General features: G+C 36.9%; 1 protein-coding gene across 4 annotated transcripts in view; it reads right to left on the bottom strand.

The window, feature by feature from the left end:
* Nucleotides 1-7,597: 7,597 nt before the first annotated feature.
* Nucleotides 7,598-24,588, bottom strand: part of snx29 (sorting nexin 29) — a 119,141-nt gene continuing 102,150 nt past the window's right edge. For 2 of the 4 annotated variants that reach the window (XM_081393121.1, XM_081393123.1), the window contains 2 exons: nucleotides 15,219-15,358; nucleotides 7,599-8,740 (listed from right to left, as the gene is read on the bottom strand). In XM_081393121.1, the coding sequence (XP_081249247.1) occupies nucleotides 8,611-8,740; nucleotides 15,219-15,358 (270 nt within the window). In that variant the 3' untranslated portion in view covers nucleotides 7,599-8,610. Of the gene's footprint in view, nucleotides 8,741-11,072; nucleotides 11,214-15,218; nucleotides 15,359-24,588 lie in introns of those variants that run through there. The other 2 variants (XM_081393119.1, XM_081393120.1) reach the window with 2 other exon arrangements.

Here is a 24,588-nt window from a genome sequence, read left to right as displayed (position 1 = left end):
GCTTCTGCTCATTAAGCATTCGATTTGGGATTGGGTGTGAGTTTTGCGGTTGGTTAGCGCCTGACAGCATGTTTCCTCCTGTTTTATTGACTGTTACGATTAAGTGTCCACAGTAAGTGGATCCAGTGTTCATTTGTCCAGTTTTATTTTTTATTTGTCGGTAACACTTTAGTTTAGGGTCCAATTCTCACTATTAACTAGCTGCTTATTCTGCTAAATCTTTTCAATTTAGTCAATATTTTATCACATCAATTTCATTAATTTTAGTCAGTTTTACTCTGACTAAAATGTCATCTAATATTACATATTGTCACGAGAGGCAACAACGATGTTATTATTATTGAAAATACTGCATAAATCCCGACTGTCAATTTCCCCAGGTTCCCATTATATATACAGGTGGAGTCCCGCCGATACATGTCCAATTTAATTGGCCAACATAATATGGCTGGTTCCACACATATAGACAGTATTGTGAAAAGCACTATACAAATAAATGTGAATTGAATTGAACTGAATTGAATTATCTGTAACATTTTATAATAAGATACAGAAACAAAGCTTATATAAATCATTTGCAAACTATTAGTTTACAAACTGTAGTTAATACATTAGTAGACCATATACAAATACTGTAGTGAGTTGGAAACCTAACGTGTGTGTGTGTGTGTGTTTAATGTATTTGTAAACATTTTAAGGAACATGAAATATAAATGCAATTAGTGTCAAATAAAGGCTGGTATAAAGCACTTAATGACATTTTCCAATTTTCCGTGATCTAGAGTTAGAGCTATTTATGGTTAAAGCATTTTCTAACTCTTTACATATGAGCTAATTAAACAATAATAATTTGTTAATTACAGTGACAATGAATGAAGAACTCACAATTTGTATATAATCTATTAACGTTTATAAACTAGTTTGCAAATTATTTGTAATACTTTATTACTGTATACTTATAAAGCGTTACCGAATGATCGATGTTGAAAACAGTTATGTGCTGCTTAATATTTTGGGGGAAACAATGATACTTTTTCTTGAGATTCTTTGATGAAATAGAACATTTAAAAAACAGCATTTATTTGAAATAGAAATCAAACAGCAATATAAGAACAGACAAGGAAAAAAAAAGGTAAAGAAAGAAAAGAAAGTTCTTATAATTTGAAATACATATCCTTTGGGGGTGTTGAGTGTTTTAAGGTATTCAGTAATTTAACATATTTTACCCTTTCTCTCATCCCCCCTCTCTCCTCTCCTCCTAATCCTCCAAACAATAACAATGATAATCAAGTAATATGATTTTATGATTAATATGGCTATCTGCAAATCGCCGGGGGAAGGACATTTTAGCTGACAAAAAGAAAGTGCAAAATTAATCAAACATTCAAACATCTGACAGTATACGTTAACTGCTGGTTGTGAAAACCTGATCTCATGAAATAATGTTACAATGATTACATTATTACTGTAATAAAACATTGTAAAATCTTTATGCTTCACAGTTATTGACTATACATCTTTTGAAAAGATCACTTATTAATGTTCACACTGCATAGAAAAATTATATAACGATTAAGAAAACCTGCAATGAAATATTTGTATTCTAGTTTGAAAGTTTGAGACCACAGAGGACTTTGAATGAAGCAAAAAATAAAATAATCTTCAAACATCCATTTCTTTAAAGATATTTCTGGAGTTTAAAATACTTTTTTTATACATTCACAGCCAGAGTTTTGAAATGCAAATCAATTATATAAAAAAGATAAGAGGGAAAAGAGAAGAATAAATGACTGTTGTCTTAGAATTCCCACTAAAATACTCAGGACTGTTTATACAACAACCTCGATTTAACTAAGGTCACTGTGCTCTGCAGAGAAATTCATGGAAATCATATTCAGCTGAACAATAAATGTTAGGAATGGATCACATGAATAAAACAGCTCATTTAAACAAAATACTCAGAGTGCTAAAGGTAAGTACTTTAATTTTTAACTCACAGGACGAGTGTATCCTAATAATGCAGATTTGAAAGAAGAGTGAAATAAAATACCTGTGTTTTTCTGTTTAAATGTTGCTAAGCCATGACCAGGAGCACAAGTAACATTATCTAGATGGTCATTCAAGTGGAAGTGCACAGATTGTCTGGCCTGTATTCACTCAGCTGTGAATAACACTCTCTGTGCTTTCTCTGTAGACTGCGTCGAGCAGTGATCTACTTCTGACTGCCAGCACAGGAGACTGCATGGGGCTTGGGTCACTGTTGCCAATTAAGATATGTTCCTGGAATAACATTCCTGTCTGAAAATGTAGTCCTAACCCTATCCATACCCATAATAACACTGATGTAGAAGCACCTAAACCTGCTTCTAAGCCTAAACTTTAAAGGGGTCATATAATGGTACATGCACTTTTACAAGTTGATTGTACTGAAATGTGTGTTGGCAGTGCCTGTACACAACCATCATAAAATGATAAAAATCCATCCAGTGTTTTTTTTTTCATCTCCTTATATATGTTTTCCCACATTTCGATTTTGTGACGTCACAAAATCGACTCCCCTCCCACGATTGTTGATTGACAGCAGCGTTTCAACACAGACCCGCCCTCGCTTGTGAGCGAGCTGTCAATCATAGTCCGCGCGTCATTGTTGATACGCTGGAGCACTGTCTGTGAGCAGAATGGCGTCTAAGCGATTGTGGTGTTCTTTTCTTGGGTGCAATAAGGAACACAGCAGTCATTTTGATGTTCCTAAATCCGAGCCGCTGAAGACGCAGTGGCTAAGTTTGTTTTCGAAGGGAATATTCCCCATGATCAACGTCAATGCTTTCATGTTTGCGCGAATCATTTCACACCAGACTGCTTTACAAACGAGGCTCAGTATAAAGCTGGTTTTGCTAAGAAGCTGCTCCTGAAAAAAGGATCGGTACCAACTATTCGTGTTCCTGCTGCACCTCCCGAAGAACTGAAGTGAGTGTAACGTTTTATTAACCTTTATATTAATATTTATATTAATCTTTGCAAATCGCTTGCTGCACGCTTCACGATGAATGCGGCTATTTTTACACTCAGGGTACATTACGGCATGTTTTCTATGTACGACGTTCTCAATATAATTCATAATCCCACGTTTATAATGAACAACGCGTTATGGTTATTGTGTTATTATTAAAAACGGTGTACGCACAGAACAGAGGGGCAGAGTGAGCAAAGCTCATTATCATTTAAAGACACATGCACTTAAATGGCGTGCTGAAAACAGAGCTGTTTTTGACCAGGTAAAATGAGTTTTTTCTTACAATACTAATGAGAATTTTTAATTAAAGTATATTACAAACTTTTAATTTAGACCCTAAAGAATCATATTAGCTTGTACAAAAATGGCATTATATGACCCCTTTAACATAACTTTAAACTTTCTCTCAAATCCGATTGGTTGATTGGAATGTTGTTGCAGAATCAACAAAAGCTGTTTTCCCACTGTCAGGCCAACAGGTTCTAAGAACGGTTTATTTTTACTAGAGCTTGGATCAGCAAAGCACGATTACAAACTGTTCATGGCCCAGCACAGTTGGCCACTCGGGATTGGTCAAGTAGCCTACAGAGCCCGGGAAGTCACCGGTGTGAGAAAAAAAAAAACAATCCGTGGCGACGGTTTTGCAATCCGTCCGCTCAGTTTATAAACCGTACTCACGAATTCTCAAACTGTTCCCTCGGTTTAACAAATCGTGCCCACGGATTAATAAACCGTACCCATGAGTTTCTAATCCGCGCTCTCAGATTTGTAAACCGTGCCTTCAGTTTTTGCAATCTGTACCCACAAATTCATAAACCGTGCCCACGCTTTCGCAATCCGTTCCCACGGGTTTGTAAACTGTACTCAAGGATTTGTGGCTCGCCCTCATTTTAGAAGAACACCAGGAGGTATGTTGTTACGAATCTTATTGTATATTGTTTTATTGTGTATTAAGTGGAATACATCAAATTGTCTTAACTGCGTCTGCATGCTTAAAGTGATTCTCAATTGTAGCGGGTATGGGGTGGAATATACGATTTAATATGAATGACGTGCATCAAAATCTTTTGTTTATTTGTGATAATCTTAGCACTTTATTATTATTGTCTAACCTGTATTATGACTGATATTTGACGAATTTCTTTGTTCCTTTTTTGTAAGTTTTGAACAAAAGCGTCTTCTAAATATGTAGCCTAAAATGTAATAATAATAAGATAGTTTATAACTATAAATGAGTTCACTTAAGACAGTAATATGTCTATCATAAATTAATTTATGAATGCTTTATTTTTAAGCAAAGATTATGCACAAAATTTAGGCCTATTTTATCCAAAACTGTAAAAGGTTAGGTTATAGCCTATAAAAATAAAGCATTGATAAATGATTTTATTACAAACATATTACTGTATTACTAAGTGAACTCATTTATAGATAAAAACTCAAATAATAATAATAATAATAATAATAAAAGTATCTCTGTAGCCAAGCGCACTATTTTAGCAAAGTAAACACAAGTTAAAGGCACGCTATGTAAGATTTTTGGATCAAAATATCCAAAAACCACTACAACAATGTTATATATTTTGTTGATTTGTGTACTTACATTATCCTAAATGTTTCTAAGAATGTTTAAATCCAGAGAAATAAGCAGTTTCAATGACTCCCCTATCAATGACATCATCTGCGTTACCCTCGATTTCCGGTTTATTTTGTGTTAACCATGGAAACACCAAAGATGCTATGCTATATAATGTGTTTTATTATACATTTATTAGACAACTGTTTGGATACATTCATCGACAAAAAACTGATCATTGTTATACAGCTCAACACAGTAAATCTTTTTGTTTAAATATCGTTTTCTTGATTTACCGCGAGTACCTAATATCGATCTAGATCACTGCAGTGTGCAACAAGTGTCTCATATAGTAGCCGCCGAGCGAACGCACAGAGTATCATTATAACAACTTTCAACACACTCAAATATATCTAATATATATGATAAAACAGCGCCGTGTTACCCCACATAGAGCTGGTAAGTCCCGCCCCTTCCGCAAAACCCCGCTGGACCTCAAAGTTGAAAAACCGTCAATGCAAGTGAATGGGAGAAAATAATTATTTTCTGGTCCCGTTTGAATTGTGCCATGAATGTGAACATATGTTGTCTGTGAATTTTTTATATAACTTTCGTGTAAAGAATGATACAATTTAGCGGGTAGAAGTTTGATACGGTTAGACTTTGTGTGAGAGCACTTTGTGGACTACAACTCTCGACGCGTTCGAAACGTCAACACCACTATCACACGGACTAGCTCACGGATCCCGCTAAACATGGCTGTGTCTTTGGTGCACTTCACCGCCTTCTTTCAGGGAGAGGACAAAATTGTTGAAGTTGGTGAAAACCACGGGTAAGTCAACTTTATGGGGTGACGTCACATAGGCGACATGTAGTCTTTCTCGTTATGTCTTTTTCACAACTGCTAGCCGAAGAATCATACCATATACTGTCAAACTCGTAACATGAAAAGTTATATAAAAAATTCACAGACAACATATGTTCACATTCATGGCACAATTCAAACGGGACCAGAAAATAATTATTTTCTCCCATTCACTTGCATTGACGGTTTTTCAACTTTGAGGTCCAGCGGGGTTTTACGGAAGGGGCGGGACTTACCAGCTCTATACACATGACCGGAAGAAGCAGAAGTGGTCTATAGCATAATAAAAGCTCCAGTGCTCTCGAGCTGTGTCGCACTTGTCTTTCATTAACAACAGCTCCAGCAGCCTCGTTCCGGTCCAACGGCTTTCGTAACGTTAATAAATCTTTAACACATTACTGGCCATCCATGAATATGATTTCTGCCCGTGTCCCTTCGTATTCTCCACCGGCGTCATCAAGCTATGCCTTTGTTTTGAATAAGCGACCTCTAGCGGCGAAAAATTATTTTATTATGTGCCTTTAATAAAATTTTCATTACATCCCACTGCATCTTTAAACTCTCACATTACCAAGGCAACGACTCACGCATTTGTTTTACATCCCAAAGAGAGGCTGTTATCAGCCCCACGGTGGAAAATGATCCACAGTGGTCGGATCGGCATGGAATGGAAAAGTGGCTAAAGATGTTGATCCAGGAGCGTGTTGCAAGGCTAGTTGGCTAGTTGTATCGCAGTAACTAAAAGGTTATGAGTCAAAGGTCCAATTACACAATTGGATTATGGTATGTTTACATGACACCGTTTTCAACTACAAATTGAAAACTTTTTATGCGTTTTGGCCATTCATGTACACAACAACTGAGTTTTGAAAACAGGATTTAAAGTGCAAGTTTTTGAAAACGATACCGTTATCGTCTCTGTGTAAACTTCAAAAAAGCGAATTTGTGAAAACTGTGAAATCATGCGCATGCGTATTATGTGTTCAGGCTATAGGCGCATAGTGTTTCTTTACAAAGTGACATCGGCAACTACTGGCCTGGCCTGAATTATACAGTGTTTGTAGTCATTTTAGCGGATCAGTGTGAACAGGGATCATTTTAACAGCATTGTCGTCTGTACGTGAAGACGCAAATGTTTCCGTTTTTTGTACATCGTTGTCATGTACCCGTCAAAGCCCGATTTTGCTGAAAGGCCTATAACTGTTTCACCCCATAGAGTGACAACATGCCCTATTTTAGGCAGCAGGTTCTCAACCAGAGAGCATTAGGGAGCTTCAGGAACCTTCCCAGGGGGCTCCAATAAGTAAAATCATTTAACATCATCTTATTTAAAATTATTAGCTTCATTCCCTTTCACAATAATCAATGGCAAAGCCATTTTTCATCACCACCGTCAAACGGTTTTTATAATTGGTGACAAGTTTATTGCACATTTCCTCTGGGATTTACGACCACTCCTCTTTTGCAATATTCCCTATACCATTCAAAGTGCCCTTCGAACTGAACATGTTCGCTCCCGTCGGACTGAATCTCACTTAAGATGGCAGAATACCCAGTGAAGTCCACTTCGCAAGTCCAATTACGCTCGAATGTAACGCACCTTCGGTCTTCTTTCTTGCACCTATTTGTATATTGAATTGTAATTAGTCATTTCTTTCCTGCATGATGACAGCAAAGCGACTACGATGCAGCATTTCATTAACATAACCAAAGCCTAAAACCTCACTTAAAACCTATAACACTATTATTTTGCTGCCTTGCAAGAACTATTTTGAGTAAAACCAATTCCGAAAAAAACAAAAATAAATACAAAAGTGACACTTTGACTTTGTATCCCTCAAAGCTTAGGTGACAGAAAGTGCTGTATCAACAAACCTATATGACCCATTTTTACATAATCCATTTATTTCTCAGTGTCCTGGAGATGTTGTGGAAAAATTAAATTATAGTTTTGAGTCAAGTTACCATGGCAACAAATGTAACAAGCTCAAATTCAACCACTGTTGACCACATTTTATATTTAACACTTTGAGCCTTTAAAACACTTATTTATTAGCCCAAACTGGAGCAAACGCAGCCTTGTCATTGTGCTAATCATGAGTTACCTTACAAATTTGAAACAAAACAAAACAAAACAAAACCTTGTGTGTTGGTACTTGTTTTTATTCATATATTCATTAAGCTGCAAAAACAGCTGCTTCCTGTCACATCTGGGACAGAAACATTATATTCTGTTTAAGAAAAACCATCATATACAGTTGCTTACTAGTACAAAAGGTTGCAAACAGGCACATATGCAAAGCACACACATGATCTGCTACTGTGGCAATTCTACATAACATTCAATTTGATAGTGGACTATTTACTAATTTAAACACATCATAGTTCATGTCTATGATCCTCATATACATAACATGTTAAGAATTATAAATACTATTTATTATTAATGATTTCCAATCATCTTTGTGCTCGTAGTTAAAATAGGGCCAAATGATCTGCTCATTCATTCAGTGGAGGTTCCCCTGCTACGAAATTCTCTTCTGTTCAGTTCACACAATGCGATACGCCCCCAACCGCGCCGATTTCTCTGTAACAGTACTCCCGAGGTCATACAGGATAATGGCAGCCTGGGAAATTTCAAATGAAAGGTTTTCTGGGACAGACAACAAGGGCTAGACATACCCGTATAACACTTCATCGTGTTCTGACCCTCACCAGATATTCCATCTAAAAAGTGATTGCTTTGTATATGTATTATAAGTGCAGTCATAATACAATTACATTAACTTTGTGCCTCATACATAGCAGAGCATGGTAACAAAACCTATATAAAAATAAAAATGAGTCCCATGTGTCGCAGTCAAATCATATTAAGATGTGCAAATAATTTCCAGACGATCACACAATTCTCATCGCAGTCTCATAAAAGTTTCACGTCACTGCAGTTAGTCAAAATGGCATCCTGACTTTTCCCAAAAACAACATCTGTTATAAATCACTAGGCACAATAGTAACTGAACGTTCTGCCGCATTTTCCTGCTGATTTTGTTCATCGTCCCAGCTAGTTGCCGGCAGTGGCGGTATGTACATCCATAATAGAAGAAAAGGTCCCGGGCTCAGTACATCCATACTGATGAGTTCTATGGATTGCGCAGGTTAAAGGTCACCGCTTTGGGGTTCAGGGTTCCGGGAATCCCGGCCCGAGTTGCGGCCTAGTCTGGGGAAGCGGCTGGAGGCTTTGGATCGGGCAGTTTTGGCTCCACACTCATTGGCCGTCGGGCTGTCCCTGTTAGAGAACAAACGCAAACATGGGTAAACCCCCAGGGCACTTTGCTCTTTCTTCTCCTGCCTGACTCAGGGTGTTCATTTGTGTTGTAATACCTTTGGAAAACCGATAGCTCCCACCAGGCAGTGGGACTGTGCATTTACAGTGACTAAACGCTCATGCTTGTCAGAGTCCCCGCTGTAGGTAAATAAACAATGAAACAAGCTCTTCGCAATTACGTTGTTTCCTTATATCCTCACGGGCCGCGCACTGACATCACCGGTAACTCAAGGCTAACAAACTGAAATTGAAAGATGCCTGCGAGTTGAGCGCTGAGCAGAAAGCCCCAGAGGCTGAGTGTGTGTGTTAAAGACAGTGTGTGATCCGAGGGAGGGCTATATAGACATCAGCTGCAGTTGAGGGTTAGACACTATACATACCCAGCTGAGGCTCACCGTACAGAGACAACTCCAGCCTGGAAACCATGACAACTATGTCACTCATGAGCTGGAGGAGCCTGGGAGCCAGTGGCGATCCTGGCTCACATGGTGCCCGCTCCCAAAATACATATAAATATAAATCAACAATGTATATAAAGGAATGGTACTGTACATACTGTACTGTATATCTCTGCTTGCTAAAAATAAGACAAATATTACAAATAAAGTAGAGATATTAATTAAAAATAATTAAAGATAGAATAATGCAATTAAATACAAGATAAAATCAAATAAGTTACAAGTTTTTTAATAAACCAATTAAAATTGAAACTGTTTATTAGTGGATAACTAATTGGAACTTTATCATGAAACTTGACTAAATTGCAGGAATAACGTATTTTTGTAGGCCAAAACCCAGAAACCAGTTTCATTCCTCCTGAAGTCAATGTTTTTTTGGGTTATATGCCTGAAATAAGGTATGTGGTTAAAAGAAGCTCAAGATAGTTTCATGTTTAATTCTACAACATAAAATTCATCAGTATTACCTCCTTGTAATTATTTTAAAGCTTTTACTTGTACTGAAAAAGGGTGTTACAAACAAGTACAGGTAAACTCATCACCTTACTAGTCCACTTTTAAAGCCTTGCATAGAGTTTATAATTGCACATTGTAAGAATCAAACTTTGGATGAACACAAAGTATATTTTTATAGAAATCCAAAAGACTATGGGAAAATCCTATTTTGGATTTTGTTGAGGGAACCAGTGTGATGCTAACTTTCAGGTTGACCTACAAAAATACAATCACTGCAGCACTCTATAGGTAAGGAGACTATTTTATTTCTATATAAACCTATTTCTTATTTTGATGGTGCAGACAGCGAGCAGGCAAAGTAAAAGCGGGTGGAAAAGCAGGAAGGTTCTTGGAAAAAAACCACATTGGGTCACAATTGGAGGTGGCAGGTGGAATGAAGGGTGACTGCAATGTTGTGAGACTGTCATAGATGAGTGACAGAGAAGTGGTGCGCATGTCTGAGAGTTGTGCTCCTGTATCACCTATGTCAGGATCCAGCCCTGCAATAACATTCATGTTTTTTTGTGTTTGTGGCCAAAACTCAAGGCAAAGGCATCATAAACCTGGCTCTTGTGGGATGGAAAGGCTGTGACTGCATCCAGTCAAATTCGTACAGTGACAGAGTGTGTTTACGTGTGTGTAAAGTGAATGGCAGATATTTGAGGAGTATAGAACCACAGCGAAGAGCAAATAAACGCTTTTGTCGAACTGAATGCACCAAGATTTGAAGGAAAACGTGTGTGGATTTGCAATACATTTCCAACCAATTCAACCAAGTCACAACAACAGAAACCATAGTCTGCTTAAACACAATCAACAATATGTTTTCATGTCTGCCAACCTGGAGATTAAACATTAAGTGTTGAATAAAAAATGAATAAATTTATTAATACAATAAAATAACCCAATTTTATAAATCCATAGAAAATCCATACTTTTTCCCCCTGTAAACCAGTTATTTGCTCTGTGCTGTGGTTGGATAATTCGGTAACACTGTACAATAAGGTTTCACTTGTTAAAATTAGTCACAAGCCTAAAACACAAGGCATCATGGTGAGAATTCGATTGGATACAGTGACAGTCATATCCTTTCTATCCCACAAGGCATCAGTTATGACCAGCTTATGCAAAAAATCTATGGTTCACATACTTTTCCTGCTATTGGATCATCTTAAAGTGGGGAAAAACAGTGAATGTACTTTTCTGTTCTCAAAGAGGACCAAAAACAACAGTTTAAAAAAAAGCACCTTTGTGAGGGCATGATGGGACAGCCACTTATGAAGCAGTCGGTCTGAAAGCAGGCTAATCTAGCTGTACTGATTACGTATAACTAAAAGTGTTCGAGAGGTTTCAAAGGAAATGAAATTTAAACAGTAAGCCAGAAGTGTGGTTACGCAACACACATCATACCATGATCTGCTTCTCCTCTGCTGTATTGCTGCTGTCAGATCGGCATAGGGCTGAGAGAGAAAAGAAGAGAGCTGGACGAGGGGAAAGAATGAGGAGGGGAAAGAAAAAAAATACAGGAAAAGTGAAGTGCCGAGCAGCTTTCAAACAAACTTGAGCAGCAGGGAAGAAGCTAGAAGCAGGTAAGTGGGGTGCTGCAATGCCCCCCACCAGTAAATCTATCCATCTCTCCATCCACAGCTCAACACACTCACAAATGCAGATATTCAATGGGTCCTTGCGGCAGAAGCCTGATCTGCAGTCTAAACAGAAACCTGAAAGAGCCTCCTAATGTTACATAACCAGTGAGAACAGAGATTCAGCTCTTTCTTATCCATCTATCCCTTGCATCCCTGCTGGAGAGGCTTCTTGTTGTGGATTTAGGCACATAATATCTATGATGCAATTTCTGAAACAGCTCGACCACATCGAGCATTAATGGATGTGGACAATAATGCTCAGCCTCAACAATCAATCAACCTGCTCCCTTAGATTTTTGAGCCCAGTGGATTTTGAATAATACTAAAAACAATAATATGTATAAAAAATATATATAAAATGATGATGTTTATATATGCATTTATATATAAATGCCACTAACAAAAATGATAAACATGTGCACACAAAGGTTTTGAGGTCAGTAAGATTTGTTTTCTGAAAGCAGCAAGGATGCATTAAATTGATCAAAAGTATCAGTAAAGACACATAATATATATTAAAAACAGTTTTAAATTAATGCTGTTCTTTTAAACTTTCTATTCATCTAAGAATCCTGAAAGAAAAAAATGCGCCACTAGCCTGGGTTTCCCCATGCTGCCTTGTGCGCAGCGCGATTTTATTCACGCTGCTAGGCAGCCTGGATTCCATGGACCAGATTTTCACCTCAGCGAGTGGACCAATCACAGAACGGGGAGGGAGCAGCAAGACGATGACGACGTCTATGCGACACACCGAAGCAGTTTGTTTATATCTATGGATCCAACATGGCAGCAGACCCAAGTAACCTTTCGATGCAGACTTAGATAGTGTTCTAAGTAGTTTAGAACACAAGTTTATTTCGTCTTCACGAAACATGCGATATATCGCCCAGCCCTACGCTCTACATACGTCATCTGGTATAATTGAAATGATTGGCTATGAGCTGCGTACAGGCGCATTTGATAGACATTCGTAGCGCCCAATAAACGGCTCTGGGCATTCGTAAACCACGCCTCAAATACGAGAAAATGAACATGTTGTTCCCAGACCACGTCTCAATGAGAAGAGGTCTGACGTTAGCCAGGCTAATGTGTCACAGTATCCTCAAAAATATGAAGCAGCACAACTGTTTTCAGCATTGAAAATTAGAAATGTTTCTTGAGCACCAAATTAGCTTATTATAATTTCTGAAGGATCATGTGACACTGAAGACTGGTGTAATGATGCTGAAAATTCAGCTTTGCAATCAAATAAATAAATTCGATTTTAAAATTTATTAAAATAGAAAAGTTATTTTAATCACAATATTAGTGTATTATTGATCCAATAAATGCAGTTTTGGTGAGCATAAGAGACTTCCAAAAACATTGGGGAAAATCTATTTTGTCTCACACTTACTTTAAGAGGTATCAAGTTGCTAAAAAGTGCTTTTGTCTTTGTTTATGTCTAATCTTGCCTAGAGCACCAAGTGAGTCAAGACTGTCACTAGAGCTCCATCAAAACCAAAATGACAACCCTGGCTGAGACCACCTTTGCTGGAGGCTTTTTGAAGCAGCCCTGCTCAGTAAAGATGTATAGACGTCAAGTGTCTTCCATTTCAAAGCTGAATTCTCTCAAAGTCTGAAAACGCTTTTTGTTCTACAGAAACCTTCTCACAAGAACGTCTTTTAAAAGACCTTCGCCATCGTATACTCAAAACTGACAGTGACAGTCAGGAGATGCCAGGAACGGGCACACAAGAGCTGTTTTAACATGAAAGGATTCCCTGGTTGGCAGCGCGCGCTCACTATAACCTCTGTGCGACAGCTTTCCACTCTGTCTGTTTGCCAGGAGGCGGCTTTATTGGCATGGATATGTAATCGTCAATGTGCTTAAATTGCTGTGAGCATCTATTCCAGGTCTGAGAGCTGCTTCCAGAGCACGAGAACAGAATTGTTAATCACATAAATCACACTGGCAAATTTATCAAGAATAAACACAGTTGCTAGACAGCACATGTTCAGAAACATAAGCAATCAATGTGTGAACAGTGCACTGCATATACTGTACACAAAAGTAATCCAATCCACACGGACTCAAGGAGCCCCTAAATGAGGACTATTGTGACTAAATGTGATGTTAATCATACATCACATCCAGCGCTCGCTCTCTCTACCTAAAAAAGCAGCTGGACTCATCTGTCCTTAGTACTCAAATTATCTCCAGTCATGCCAAGCAAAGAGCCATTATCTTCTCACAATGTGCCAAGGGTCTCTTTTAATTAAATCAGATTTGATGTGAGGGTAAAATAGGTTTTTATTTTTTTATTTCCTGTTTATAATCACGTCACGCTGCCAGAGCCAGCGCTAACAATAAACCATTGAGATGCAGCGTGTGAAAGGAAGTCTGACCTGATAAATCAACGAGCCAATCGGAACAGACAATCGGCTGGTAAAATGCAGGATAGCAGCGGAGTGTAAGCGAATCAAACTTCCTGTTAAAGAACAGCTGTGAGATGATGGTTTTTGATGTATTTGTTCTGTGTAGAGTGGGCAGTGTGGGATTTCAGAAAAAAAAGAAAAGAAAACACCATGATATATTCACTAGCCATTGTAATCTAGCTTAAACAGGTGCTGAAAAAGTCTCATTGGTATTTAAATGAAGTCACTCGCATTCTATTCAGCACAAACACACCTGTGCATGGAAATACAGTTTTAGGAAGTTTGTAAAAGTCAGTGCTATTTGCTTGCCATAATTAACATTGTGCGGTTATCGCCCACGGAAAGCAGGCGGTAAATGGGGTTTATTAAAAAGTGATTTTTGTGTACTTTTTCTACTCATAATGACAGCAGTAATTCATCAAATGATGATCAAATATTGGAGGAGAGCATTATAATGGGGCATATATCCAGACACTGTGTAGCCAAGTGTATTTTCTGCATTTTAAAAAGCCAATCACAATGGAGCGATACCGGCAGTCATACTATAGCAATGGTTCTCAAGAAAATTCCAAAGGGGCCTCAAAATTACCTAAAGTTATTTAAAATAGGGCAACAAACATTAAAATAAGCTGAAACAACTCAAATGAAAGATATTTCTTATTTTAACTGCATTTATGAAGTTTAAAAGTGTGATGTCTTGTCATGTAAATTAATGAAATCTTAAAACTCCATGGGCATTTCTTTTTATAATGAATATCCATTTTTTCTAGTCATGCCAAGCTCTAAAATATTTTACTGGGGAGAAACCTCATCCTTTTACAGTAAATCATGAACAAAGTAATGTAAATTCACTAGTTAAAAAGAGTGGGAACCTTCAACATTCAGCAACATTCAGATCTTCGAACTTCTGAAATCCTTACATTTAATTCACAGAAACAAGGAGTTTCAGTGTCTGTGTCTGGCTTTTGAATATTGCTGTGGACAATGGGAGGCCTTGGATTCAGAAAGATTAAGAACCACTTTTCTAAAGTATACCAAATTGCATCTTCTGCATCTTTCAAAATCTAATATTCAGAAGCAATCCACAAGATTGCAAACTCGGCATGCATATAGCATTCAATAAAAACTTTATGGCCTTATTTGCTTAATTCCTTTAGTGAATCGGGTGCAGCACAACAGACGGCGCGCATGAATATGGCACTATCAGTGTCATTTCTTTATTCAGCATGCATTCGTGGAATTTGAAAGTTTGATTGCCGTGGCTTACTTGAGTGACAGCTCAAAATGGCATGCATCTTTCATCGAGGTAGGAAAATACAGTGTCATATAGAGTTCATGGAGCTGAATTACATACAGTTGATGGTTACTACATGTGGATTATTGCGTTAGTGTGTGTGTGTGTGTGTGTGTGTGTGTACTCACTGGCAGAAAGGCAGTAAATGCAGTAAGGTCTCCTTTGTGGGCTGGGCAGTGAATTCAGGCAGTGTCTGTATGAGTTTATTCATCACCATACGCAGATATGACTGCAGCTGTTTCCTCCTCTCCTCTACAAACTTGGCATCCTGCAAATTCAAACACATACACACATTATGTAAAGTACTTGATTATAATTTTAACTGTAGTGTGTTATTTGACCATTAAAAATGTGTAATTAAATGTGAGATTTAAAAAATTGCAAAATGAACGTAAAGAGAAAAAAGGATTAGTGCGTCCCAATTCGCATACTATCCGTCCTAAATAGTATTCGAAAATAGAATTAGTACATCCCACATCATAGTATGTTGAAATGAGTGTTCCAAAGATACCCGGATGGTCTACTATTTCCGGTCAGAATTCGAAGTGCAATATAACGGCTAATATTGCCCACAACCCATCACGCGTTGGACGAGGATTCTGTTTCTGTTTCACTACAAACACGAGTGAAAAGTGTTAAAAAAAAACTACAGACATGGAGGACGCGCGAGACCAGCGGTTATGTAGAGAGGTTTAGATAAAGGGGTTTGAGTGATTAATTATCAGTATCTAACCTGACGAAAAAAAAATTTATTCAATGTTGTCTACATTATATTGCATCTGCAGCAGCATTGTGAACTTTTGTAAAGATACGTTTAGCCATTAACTTTTAAATGCATTATTATATTCAAATTACAAACACATGAGGAGAGTCTACGCATTAAAGACCCACGACTGGCAGATGAACGTGCAACTACATTTCTCTCCGAAACGGTAGGAAATTAAATTAGATTGAATGGAGGATTTTAACTGTGACAAGATGATTGACAGGGCAGTTTACGGTGACAGGATGCGACAGAGCTGTCTGTTAAAGATGACGAAATAGTATGTCCCAAAGCTTGCCTACTCTTTTGCTACACACTCAAAACTATAGAACTGGGCCAGTATAGAAATAAACCTTAGAACTGAATATCAAATAAATTAAATGCTTAAAGCCTATTCAATTAAAAAAATTATAGCTTTCAATTATACTGTAATGTTGAATGGCTATAATTAATGGCTAAAAGAAAAACATTTATAGCGCTTAGTAGAAAGATGCAATTAAATATTTAATATTAATTGTTAATATTATTAATATTGTTAATATTATTGTTGTTTCTACATTATTTGGAGATTCAATGTGAAAGTGTTACAATATAAAAATTAGGGCTGCCAACGTTAACACGTTAATGCATGCGATAAATTAATTTTTGTCATCCTTTGGCTAGCTTTACATTATATGATGCCGCTCTTATTCATACAAATGCTTTTAAACCATTTAAGTGCAACAAGACAAAAGAGAACACGCTGCCTGTGAATGACCTGTCTATGTGACACACACACAATGCACAGAAAGACGCCAGGCCAGTATCATGCACACAGACAGCGCACCAGAATATAGTTCTCTTTGGCGATTAAACGAACAATAACACACACAATTATGCCAAATGTCCATTTTTTCGAGTATCCTCATAACATAAGAACAGTCTTAAATGAGTTAAAGTCTTAAATGAATGTAAAGAGTTGTGAGAGAATGAGACGCGTGTGAGATCAGCGTCTATCAGCAGCGGCAGGTCTTAAAGTGACAGTAGACACTAATTATGTCTGTCAGTAAAGTTAATCAAAGAACAAAGGTAACAGAGAAAATTACTCACTGCTCTTGAGTAAACAACTTTTGCAGCTTTGATAAGGATTTGTCTTTATTTAATCTATAATTTATGTCTTGCGGACTGTTTGATAACTTTTTAGACAGGTAGGAAGGGCACAGGTAAATATGGCATTTATTAAGGTTTACATGAGGATTGTTTAAAGTTCACTTACATTTTAAGTTATTTTTTAAGCCTAATAACTGTTTAAAAAGAATTATAGCTTTCAATTGCACTGTAATGTTGAATGGCTATAATTAATGTTTAAAATTGGGGGGGGGGGAATCATTTTCATGGAGACATGACATAGAGCTGTATTAGAATCAGTGATACATAAAAAGATGCCATTAAACAAGTATTTAAAATATACTGTCTTTATATTGTCTCTTCATTAATTTGGAGATTAACTGTGAAATGATTACATTATAAAATATATAAACTAAATATAAACCTATAAAAGCGTAAGTGTTTTTAATTGCGATTAATCGCAGAAAAAAATTGTGATTAATCAAGTTATTTTTTTTATCGATTGACAGCACTAATAAAAAAATATTAAAAACTTTAATGTTAGGTGCGATTAATAACAGAAAATATTTAGTTAAAAAAAAATTATCAGTTGACAGCACTAATAAAAACATGAACATTATGTTAAATTTCTCCTATCGTGTTCCATATGAAAGTGAGAACATGATTATGATTCATCCAAACATGACAATATCCCTTTAAAAGCCTGTTTTATCAGGACCTGCATTGAATTTACAGCATCAAAACATCAGCATCGCGACTGTACCCAGCATATCAACTTGATGGATAACCAGATCAAAGTCTGCGCTGTGGCGGGGGTGACATCAAAAGCAAATGAGATAGAACAAGGGACAGCGGGAGAGAGATTGAAATGTTATTAATGTCCCCTTGATGGCTGATTAATTGGCGCTGATGCTCCAGTTCTTGCATGTGTGTGACATCAGTCATGTCTCACGTGCTGAGGGGAAGTTGACTACTCTGAATGCTCTGGCATCACCCACTCCATTAGAGGGCAACGGCTCAATCACCCAACAATAATAAAGAGCGTTAGAAAGTGTGTGTTTGTGTGCCATCTAAACCACTGTCACCCCGCATTTTAGCATTAGTGTGTCATCAGGGCATGAAGTTCTAATAGTGATCCATCTCCAACAGGCATGAAGAGGCATAAAAGTTGATTATGATATGGGATATGTGGAGGAGATCACTGCTGTCAGATTAGTTTACCCATGAGGGCTGTGCCTGCCAGGGCTAATTTAATGCTCCGGCCCACGTCATCTCAGAACTCTCTTTAAAGGTGAGAACCATGACACCAAGTACAAATCTTTGCTCTTTGTGCACTTTACAACAATAACATCAAGTGATATTCACTATAAAGTACATTAGAAGGTCTTCAAACTTCTATCTATAGATCTATAGATCTATCTATCCATCCATCATACAGGTATACATATACAAAATATAAATGTATAAAAATTGCGAGACTTATTTCTTTTTGTTTGTTAAAAAAAAAAAAAAAAAAAAAAAAAGTCTTATTCCAAGTATACATTTACAAATTCTGTGTAAAAATCAAGCGGCAACCTCCGTCTCTCTCTTGAAACCAACACGGAAGTGAATTAAAAGGCAATTCATCAACTGGCCGCTTGAGGCTGGCTGCAAAAGTGAGTCAAATCTGCATCTCCCCATGTTAAAATGCCCAACTTTACAGCAGAAAAAAACATGTTTACAGCCTGGAGCAAAAAGTGGCTTTGGTCTATACAGCTAATTTTGCCCTTCATGACAACTGTGAGGGGGGTGAATTTTTATAACTCATCCGTTTAAATTATATTAAGCCTTAAATTTCTGCATAATTAAGGGTGTCCACTTTTGAGTGACAGGTGGATTCCCGCTGCTGCTGTCATTAGTCATCATTAGCCGTTTATCTGCTGTCTGTTAGCCGTCACGTTACCTCAGTTCATTGTCTGACTCTAAAAATAAATAAATTCGGGAGTGACGCGCTGCCAAGATGGCAACGGTCGGCTACGCCCACTTTAGGCTTCAAAAACGGTCTTCAGAAACCTACGGGTGACGTCACGGACACTATGTCCATATTTTTTTTACAGTCTATGGTAAAAATGTATAAAAACTGCAACGACTTAAGGTTGGTATGATTTGGTAAGCCTCTTATGATAAAGGGCTCCGTTTGAACAAACATAATCAATCTAATATGTCATATATCTAATCATATATCTAATTTGCCAAATAAACATTTTCAAGATCCTTTGATTAATATAAAGTTAAGAGTAATATATAAAAGAAGAGCATTTATTTGAAATAGAAAACTTTCGTAACATTATAAATGTCTTTACTGTCACCTTTGAAGAAGTTCATGCATGCTTGCAGAATAAAACTACGAATTTCTGTCAAATAAAAATCTTACTGACCCCAAACTTTTGAACGAACAGTGATGAATAAACTAATTAATGCACACAAGTACACCTAACAGGATAAACTGGCTCAAGAGTGTTAGTCTCCTTGAATAGATATGTGAGAGAGAGAGAGACAGAGAGAGAGAGAGAGAGAGAGAGAGAGAGAGAAAAAAACCCTTCTAAATCATTCCTAGTTTGAGAATGTATTATGCTACTAATTGGATTCTATCAAGATAACAAGATACTAAAAAACCCTTTTCACCAAGGGACCCTTAAGGACCAAACACCTTGATAAACAAGCCAAACACACGCACACATGCTCTTATGGCAAGTGCATCTAATAACTGATGTTTTAAGCTGTTTATGAGTGCAGCTTCACTTGGACCTTCAGACGATCTGTTAAAACAAACACCCGCTTGCAATTCACGCAAACAACTTGTGGCAAAACCAACAAAGTGCTTCACAATCTCTTAAAAAAATGAAAATGTGCAAATTCTTGGCAAATTATTTTCTCAGGCTTCTGTCTTTGGGCCAGTTTTGTTTCTTTCCATAAACGATAGGCTCCTCTCCAAATTCCTCAAAGCACAGTTCTGCTGATCGTCTGTGTCTGACAGCGACAGGCAGTGAGACAGAGAAAATCACAGCCAGACATTACCATTATAGCCAATAAAGACTTGCTGGGGTGCTTCTCCATCTTCAGAGATGGAGATGTCTGGACCAGCTGGACTAGCTGTTGCCACACAGTGAGTTGTGTTCGCTTTTGTACAAATCACATGTGATTTGTCCATGTATGGACGTGTGCAGATTTGAATGAAGGAGACACGTTGTCAAAATGACAAAGTGTGAGGGTGATTCAAGTTGGTACAGCAAAACCCATCATACTCTCCCTGAGAATTAAACGGTTATGACTGAAAGAGGTGATTTATCACGCTGACCCTCGTACTGAAAGCTGCTGTAAAAGTGGTTGTACGGGGAAAGAGCCTCATTCATCCTGCAAACAACTGATGGTACATATTTACTCTAGCTTAAATCCTTTCGATTCTGTAGTAAAGCAGTAGTCTGCAACCGCAACTGTTTAAAAAATTTGATTTTCATCAAGATAATCAAACAATTAAAGCATATCTGTAGTAGTTAACCAGGTATGATGTGAGAGGTTATTTACATTTATGGATTTCCCAGACCGTTTAATCCAAATGATTTCTAGTGCATTCAGGATACATTTTGTAAATGAAGTAATTTTTTTCTATGATATCATATTTTAGTTCATGTTTATTTCATTTCATGTTTTTTTATGGTTTTAGTTAACTATAATAACCCTAATAAGAAGCAAGCAAGTCATGAGAGATCATGTATTTGCTGTGTTCTCTCTGCACATTTCTTGTGCTTTTTGTCACAAGAAAAAAAAACATTGCAAGCATCAGGCATGTTGCATATGGATACAAAATGCAGGAGTCATAATTTATTCACTTTGAATAGTGAAAGCAGAAATGGCAAACACTGCATTAATGAGAACAGGGCAGATCCTCCTGGGGCTGTCATCTTTAATGCAAAGATAATGTGGAGTTCAATTAAAGCTGTGCCCAAGAAGCCTGAAGAGACAACAGACTGTCTTCTATATTCTGCGCCTCCCTCAACCTTTTGTTTAAGCCAAATGGTGGGAAATCAATAATATATGATGCAGGTAGCCGCTACCATAATGACCATGGACTATAAAGAACCTTCCAATCTCTTGCACTCAGGAAAATATGGATACAAATGTCTCAAACCAGGTGTTGGGAAAGGCCAATGATGAGAACAAATGGGTCAGTAAATGTACGAGGACCTGCAGAGTCAGTAAATAATTCAGCACACAGCAGAAGGTGGGTCAGAAGAGAAAGTCTCAACCTCCAGTCAAGTCTTGTGCTAGAAACAAAATATTCAAATGATTTGTGTTCACACACACAAAACAAATTCAGTCCAACAAATGTTCATTATTTACTGACCCTCATGTTGTTCCAAATCCATATGCTGTCATTTTGTTTTGCAATATACATTTGTAAAACAATATTAATAAAACAGTTATATTAAAATAAATTAATGGGGACCTATTAGACCTTTTTACAAAGTCTTGATTTTGTTTTTGGAGCCTAGAATAGGCTTTCATGCTTCAATGTTCAAAAACGCATTAATTTTCTCTACCCAGTCTGTCAGTAACACTCTGTTTAGTTCCGGTCTCTATGAAGCCCCTTCTTCCGAAAAGCGCAATGTGCCCTGATTGGTCAGATGGATCAGTATGTTGTAATTGGTCATCAGCTTAGAGCGTGTTACGGAAATGTCACGTCCTGTACCATAATCACGCTGAAGAAGAAGAAGAAAAAAAAAAAAAAAAACCGGCGTCTCTTGGACATGGCGACAACACACTACTAACACAACTCAACCTTTTATTTTGCGTATGCCTTGGGCGGGAATAATTTCAATGAGGAATATTGTTAAGGGAGTTCCCTTTGGAGTGGTCTATGTTTTCTTGTAGTTGTTGTTGTAACTGCGCAGACCTTTTTCTTGCTCCACCAGCATGACACACTGAAGAAAGTAAAAAAAAAAAAAAAAAAAAAAAAAAAAAAAACGTAATAGGTCCTCTTCAAAATTATTTTATATTTATTTTATATAATATATAATGCAATACCTTACAAATTTTCTAAATATTATACACTTACTATAGTGGATGTTCGACTACTGTATCTCGATTACATAATTTTTGGCCATCCAAATCATTTGAAAAACTGCTTTAACAGGGAAGAATGTATATTTGGACATAGGCTGTGTAACATCTAAGCATTCCCTCAAAGTACCACTGAATCTCTGCTCTCATTCTGGCCTGTGGCAATATTGTACAGTATCATCTCTAAGTACATCTGTGCATCCCAGCTGCAGTGAAGATCACCCTGTATGCACCAAAGCGTGAAAAAAACATGAACATTTGCTCATTTTAATGGTAAATGTGGGTCATAGAGACGGTCAGAGGTCTGTGATAGTTCCCCCTGGAGACAAGAGATGTGATGAACAATATAAGCAAATTATGAGTGCACAGATCATCTAGATAAAGGTCATTCATTCATAATGTGAAGTTAGCAAGGTCCTCTAAGAAAAGAGTACAGCTAAAGTTCCCAGCTATGCCCTTATATAACACATTATTCTAATCAGTGATTATTCATTATAAATGTTAATTCAGTCATTTACATACACATTTTCAGATTAAAGTCCATATTCTCATTAAACCTTTATTCTGAAAATAGGTTTGCATGTTCAATAGAGAGTACAGCCATTTCATATTACTGCATCGAAATCTTCTACATGGAAATCAGTGTATTTTGAATAAACTAAGACGTGTGCTCTTTTCACACTATTATTCTCTTCTATGTCTCTTTCTAGCCATTTATTACTCTACATTTTGGGTAATTTAATCAAACCCCTCATTTGCATTCATATCCACAAAAATAGCAGACAAAAGGATGAGGCATACATTGAAAAACTTAGGCCTGCAACCTTATTAAATATAACACTGTTAAGATGCCTCTTATGCCAAGGCTGTGCTTATTTGATTAAAAATAAAGTAAAATAGTGATATCGTCATATTTTCAGCAGCCAATAATCCAGTCTTCAATGTCACATGATCCTTCAGAAATCATTCTGATATCCTGATTTCGTGCTCAAGAAATAGTCATCAAAAAGGTGGAAAACGTTGTGCTGCTTAATAATTTTGTCCAAACCGTAATTCTTTGATGAATAGAACTTTCAAAAGAACAGCATTTATTTGAAATAGACATTTTTGTAACATTATAAATGGTAATAGATCTAGCTAGAGAAGTTAAAGATTATAGGTTTGAATCCTCTAAGCAGTGATCAACGAACTAACATTATTGTTCCCAAGAGCAAAGCCGTTATATACTTAATACTGTCCCTGTGACAAGTGTACTGTAATAACTGTAACTTTAGATTAAAAAAATCAACTTAACTACCACTGCTGTAGAAATCACATCCGCCCCTTCTTGGCAAGAGGTTTTTTAAATGGCAATGACTCACAAAGGCAGAATAAATAAATGATTCAATTAAAAATGAGTTTCTAGCACTGTGTTCTTAATACACAGAACAGAGCTGGGTCAAACGTGTGACAAGGAAGTATATTATTATTATACAAAACATCAACATATGCCTTTACTACGAAACACCCAGGCAAAAGTGCACATCAATACACTTATCTGTCTACATATGTGGGCACAGTGAGCAGACATTACACACTGGCATTGTCCTATTTTGCTGTGAGGCTATCAGCTGAGAGCAGGGACCGTGAGCTCAGTGCCAAGGGAGGATGTGCAAATTATCTCTGTACTGACACCCTCTAAACAGCCAATCCCCAGACCGCAATAGGCCTCAGATAGACTCACCAAATCCCTCCATCAGCCTCTCTACCTATGAGTGGATTAAATATACCTACTGCACAAGTGTGCGCACACACACACAAAATGACACAGTCACACACACAAACACTCAAATGTGTGGAAGAGAGCAATTTGGTACCAAACACAAACGCACGGAGAGATACAAATAAAACTCTGTAGTGAGAGGCACAGACAGAAGATTGTATTACAAAAAAATAATTTAATCTGATATGGTAAAATTATTATTATTATTTTCTATAATACTTTAATAGAAATATATTTTAATAAAAGAGCAAAAAATATTTCCATTTTAGAAAGATAAAATAAATATTTGATTAAGAAAAATCAACAACAACAATTATTATTATTTTTATTAGTTACATTTTAGAAAGAAAGGAATATTTGGAGAATTGATTTGGAAAATTATAACAATATTACTAATTTTACAATATCACATTTAATTAATATATGAATGATTACAAAACTATTCACAATATTTATTAATTGTTACATTAATTAATACATTTCCAAATCATATTCTTTTCTTCAAAAATCCTCAAAAATTACAGTAAAAACTACTACAGCCAGCTAAAACAAATGTACCTTGATGACATATTCACATCAGTTCACATCACAAAAAAAAACTATGTTAAAACACGTTAGAAAACCAAATGTTTAAGATAGGCAACCATAGGCAGAGTGTGTGTAAGGCTGGGCAAGACTGCTACTCCAGGATAAATTTTCTCTGAAATAACGATAAATTGGCAAAACAGATTTGGTGTTTGCACTTGAGAGTGCCAAAGGTTTTTTT

This window comes from Scardinius erythrophthalmus, assembly GCF_964197995.2.
Source record: "Scardinius erythrophthalmus genome assembly, chromosome: 18".
Taxonomy (NCBI): Eukaryota; Metazoa; Chordata; class Actinopteri; order Cypriniformes; family Leuciscidae; genus Scardinius; species Scardinius erythrophthalmus.
This window is presented reverse-complemented; position numbering and strand designations above follow the sequence as displayed.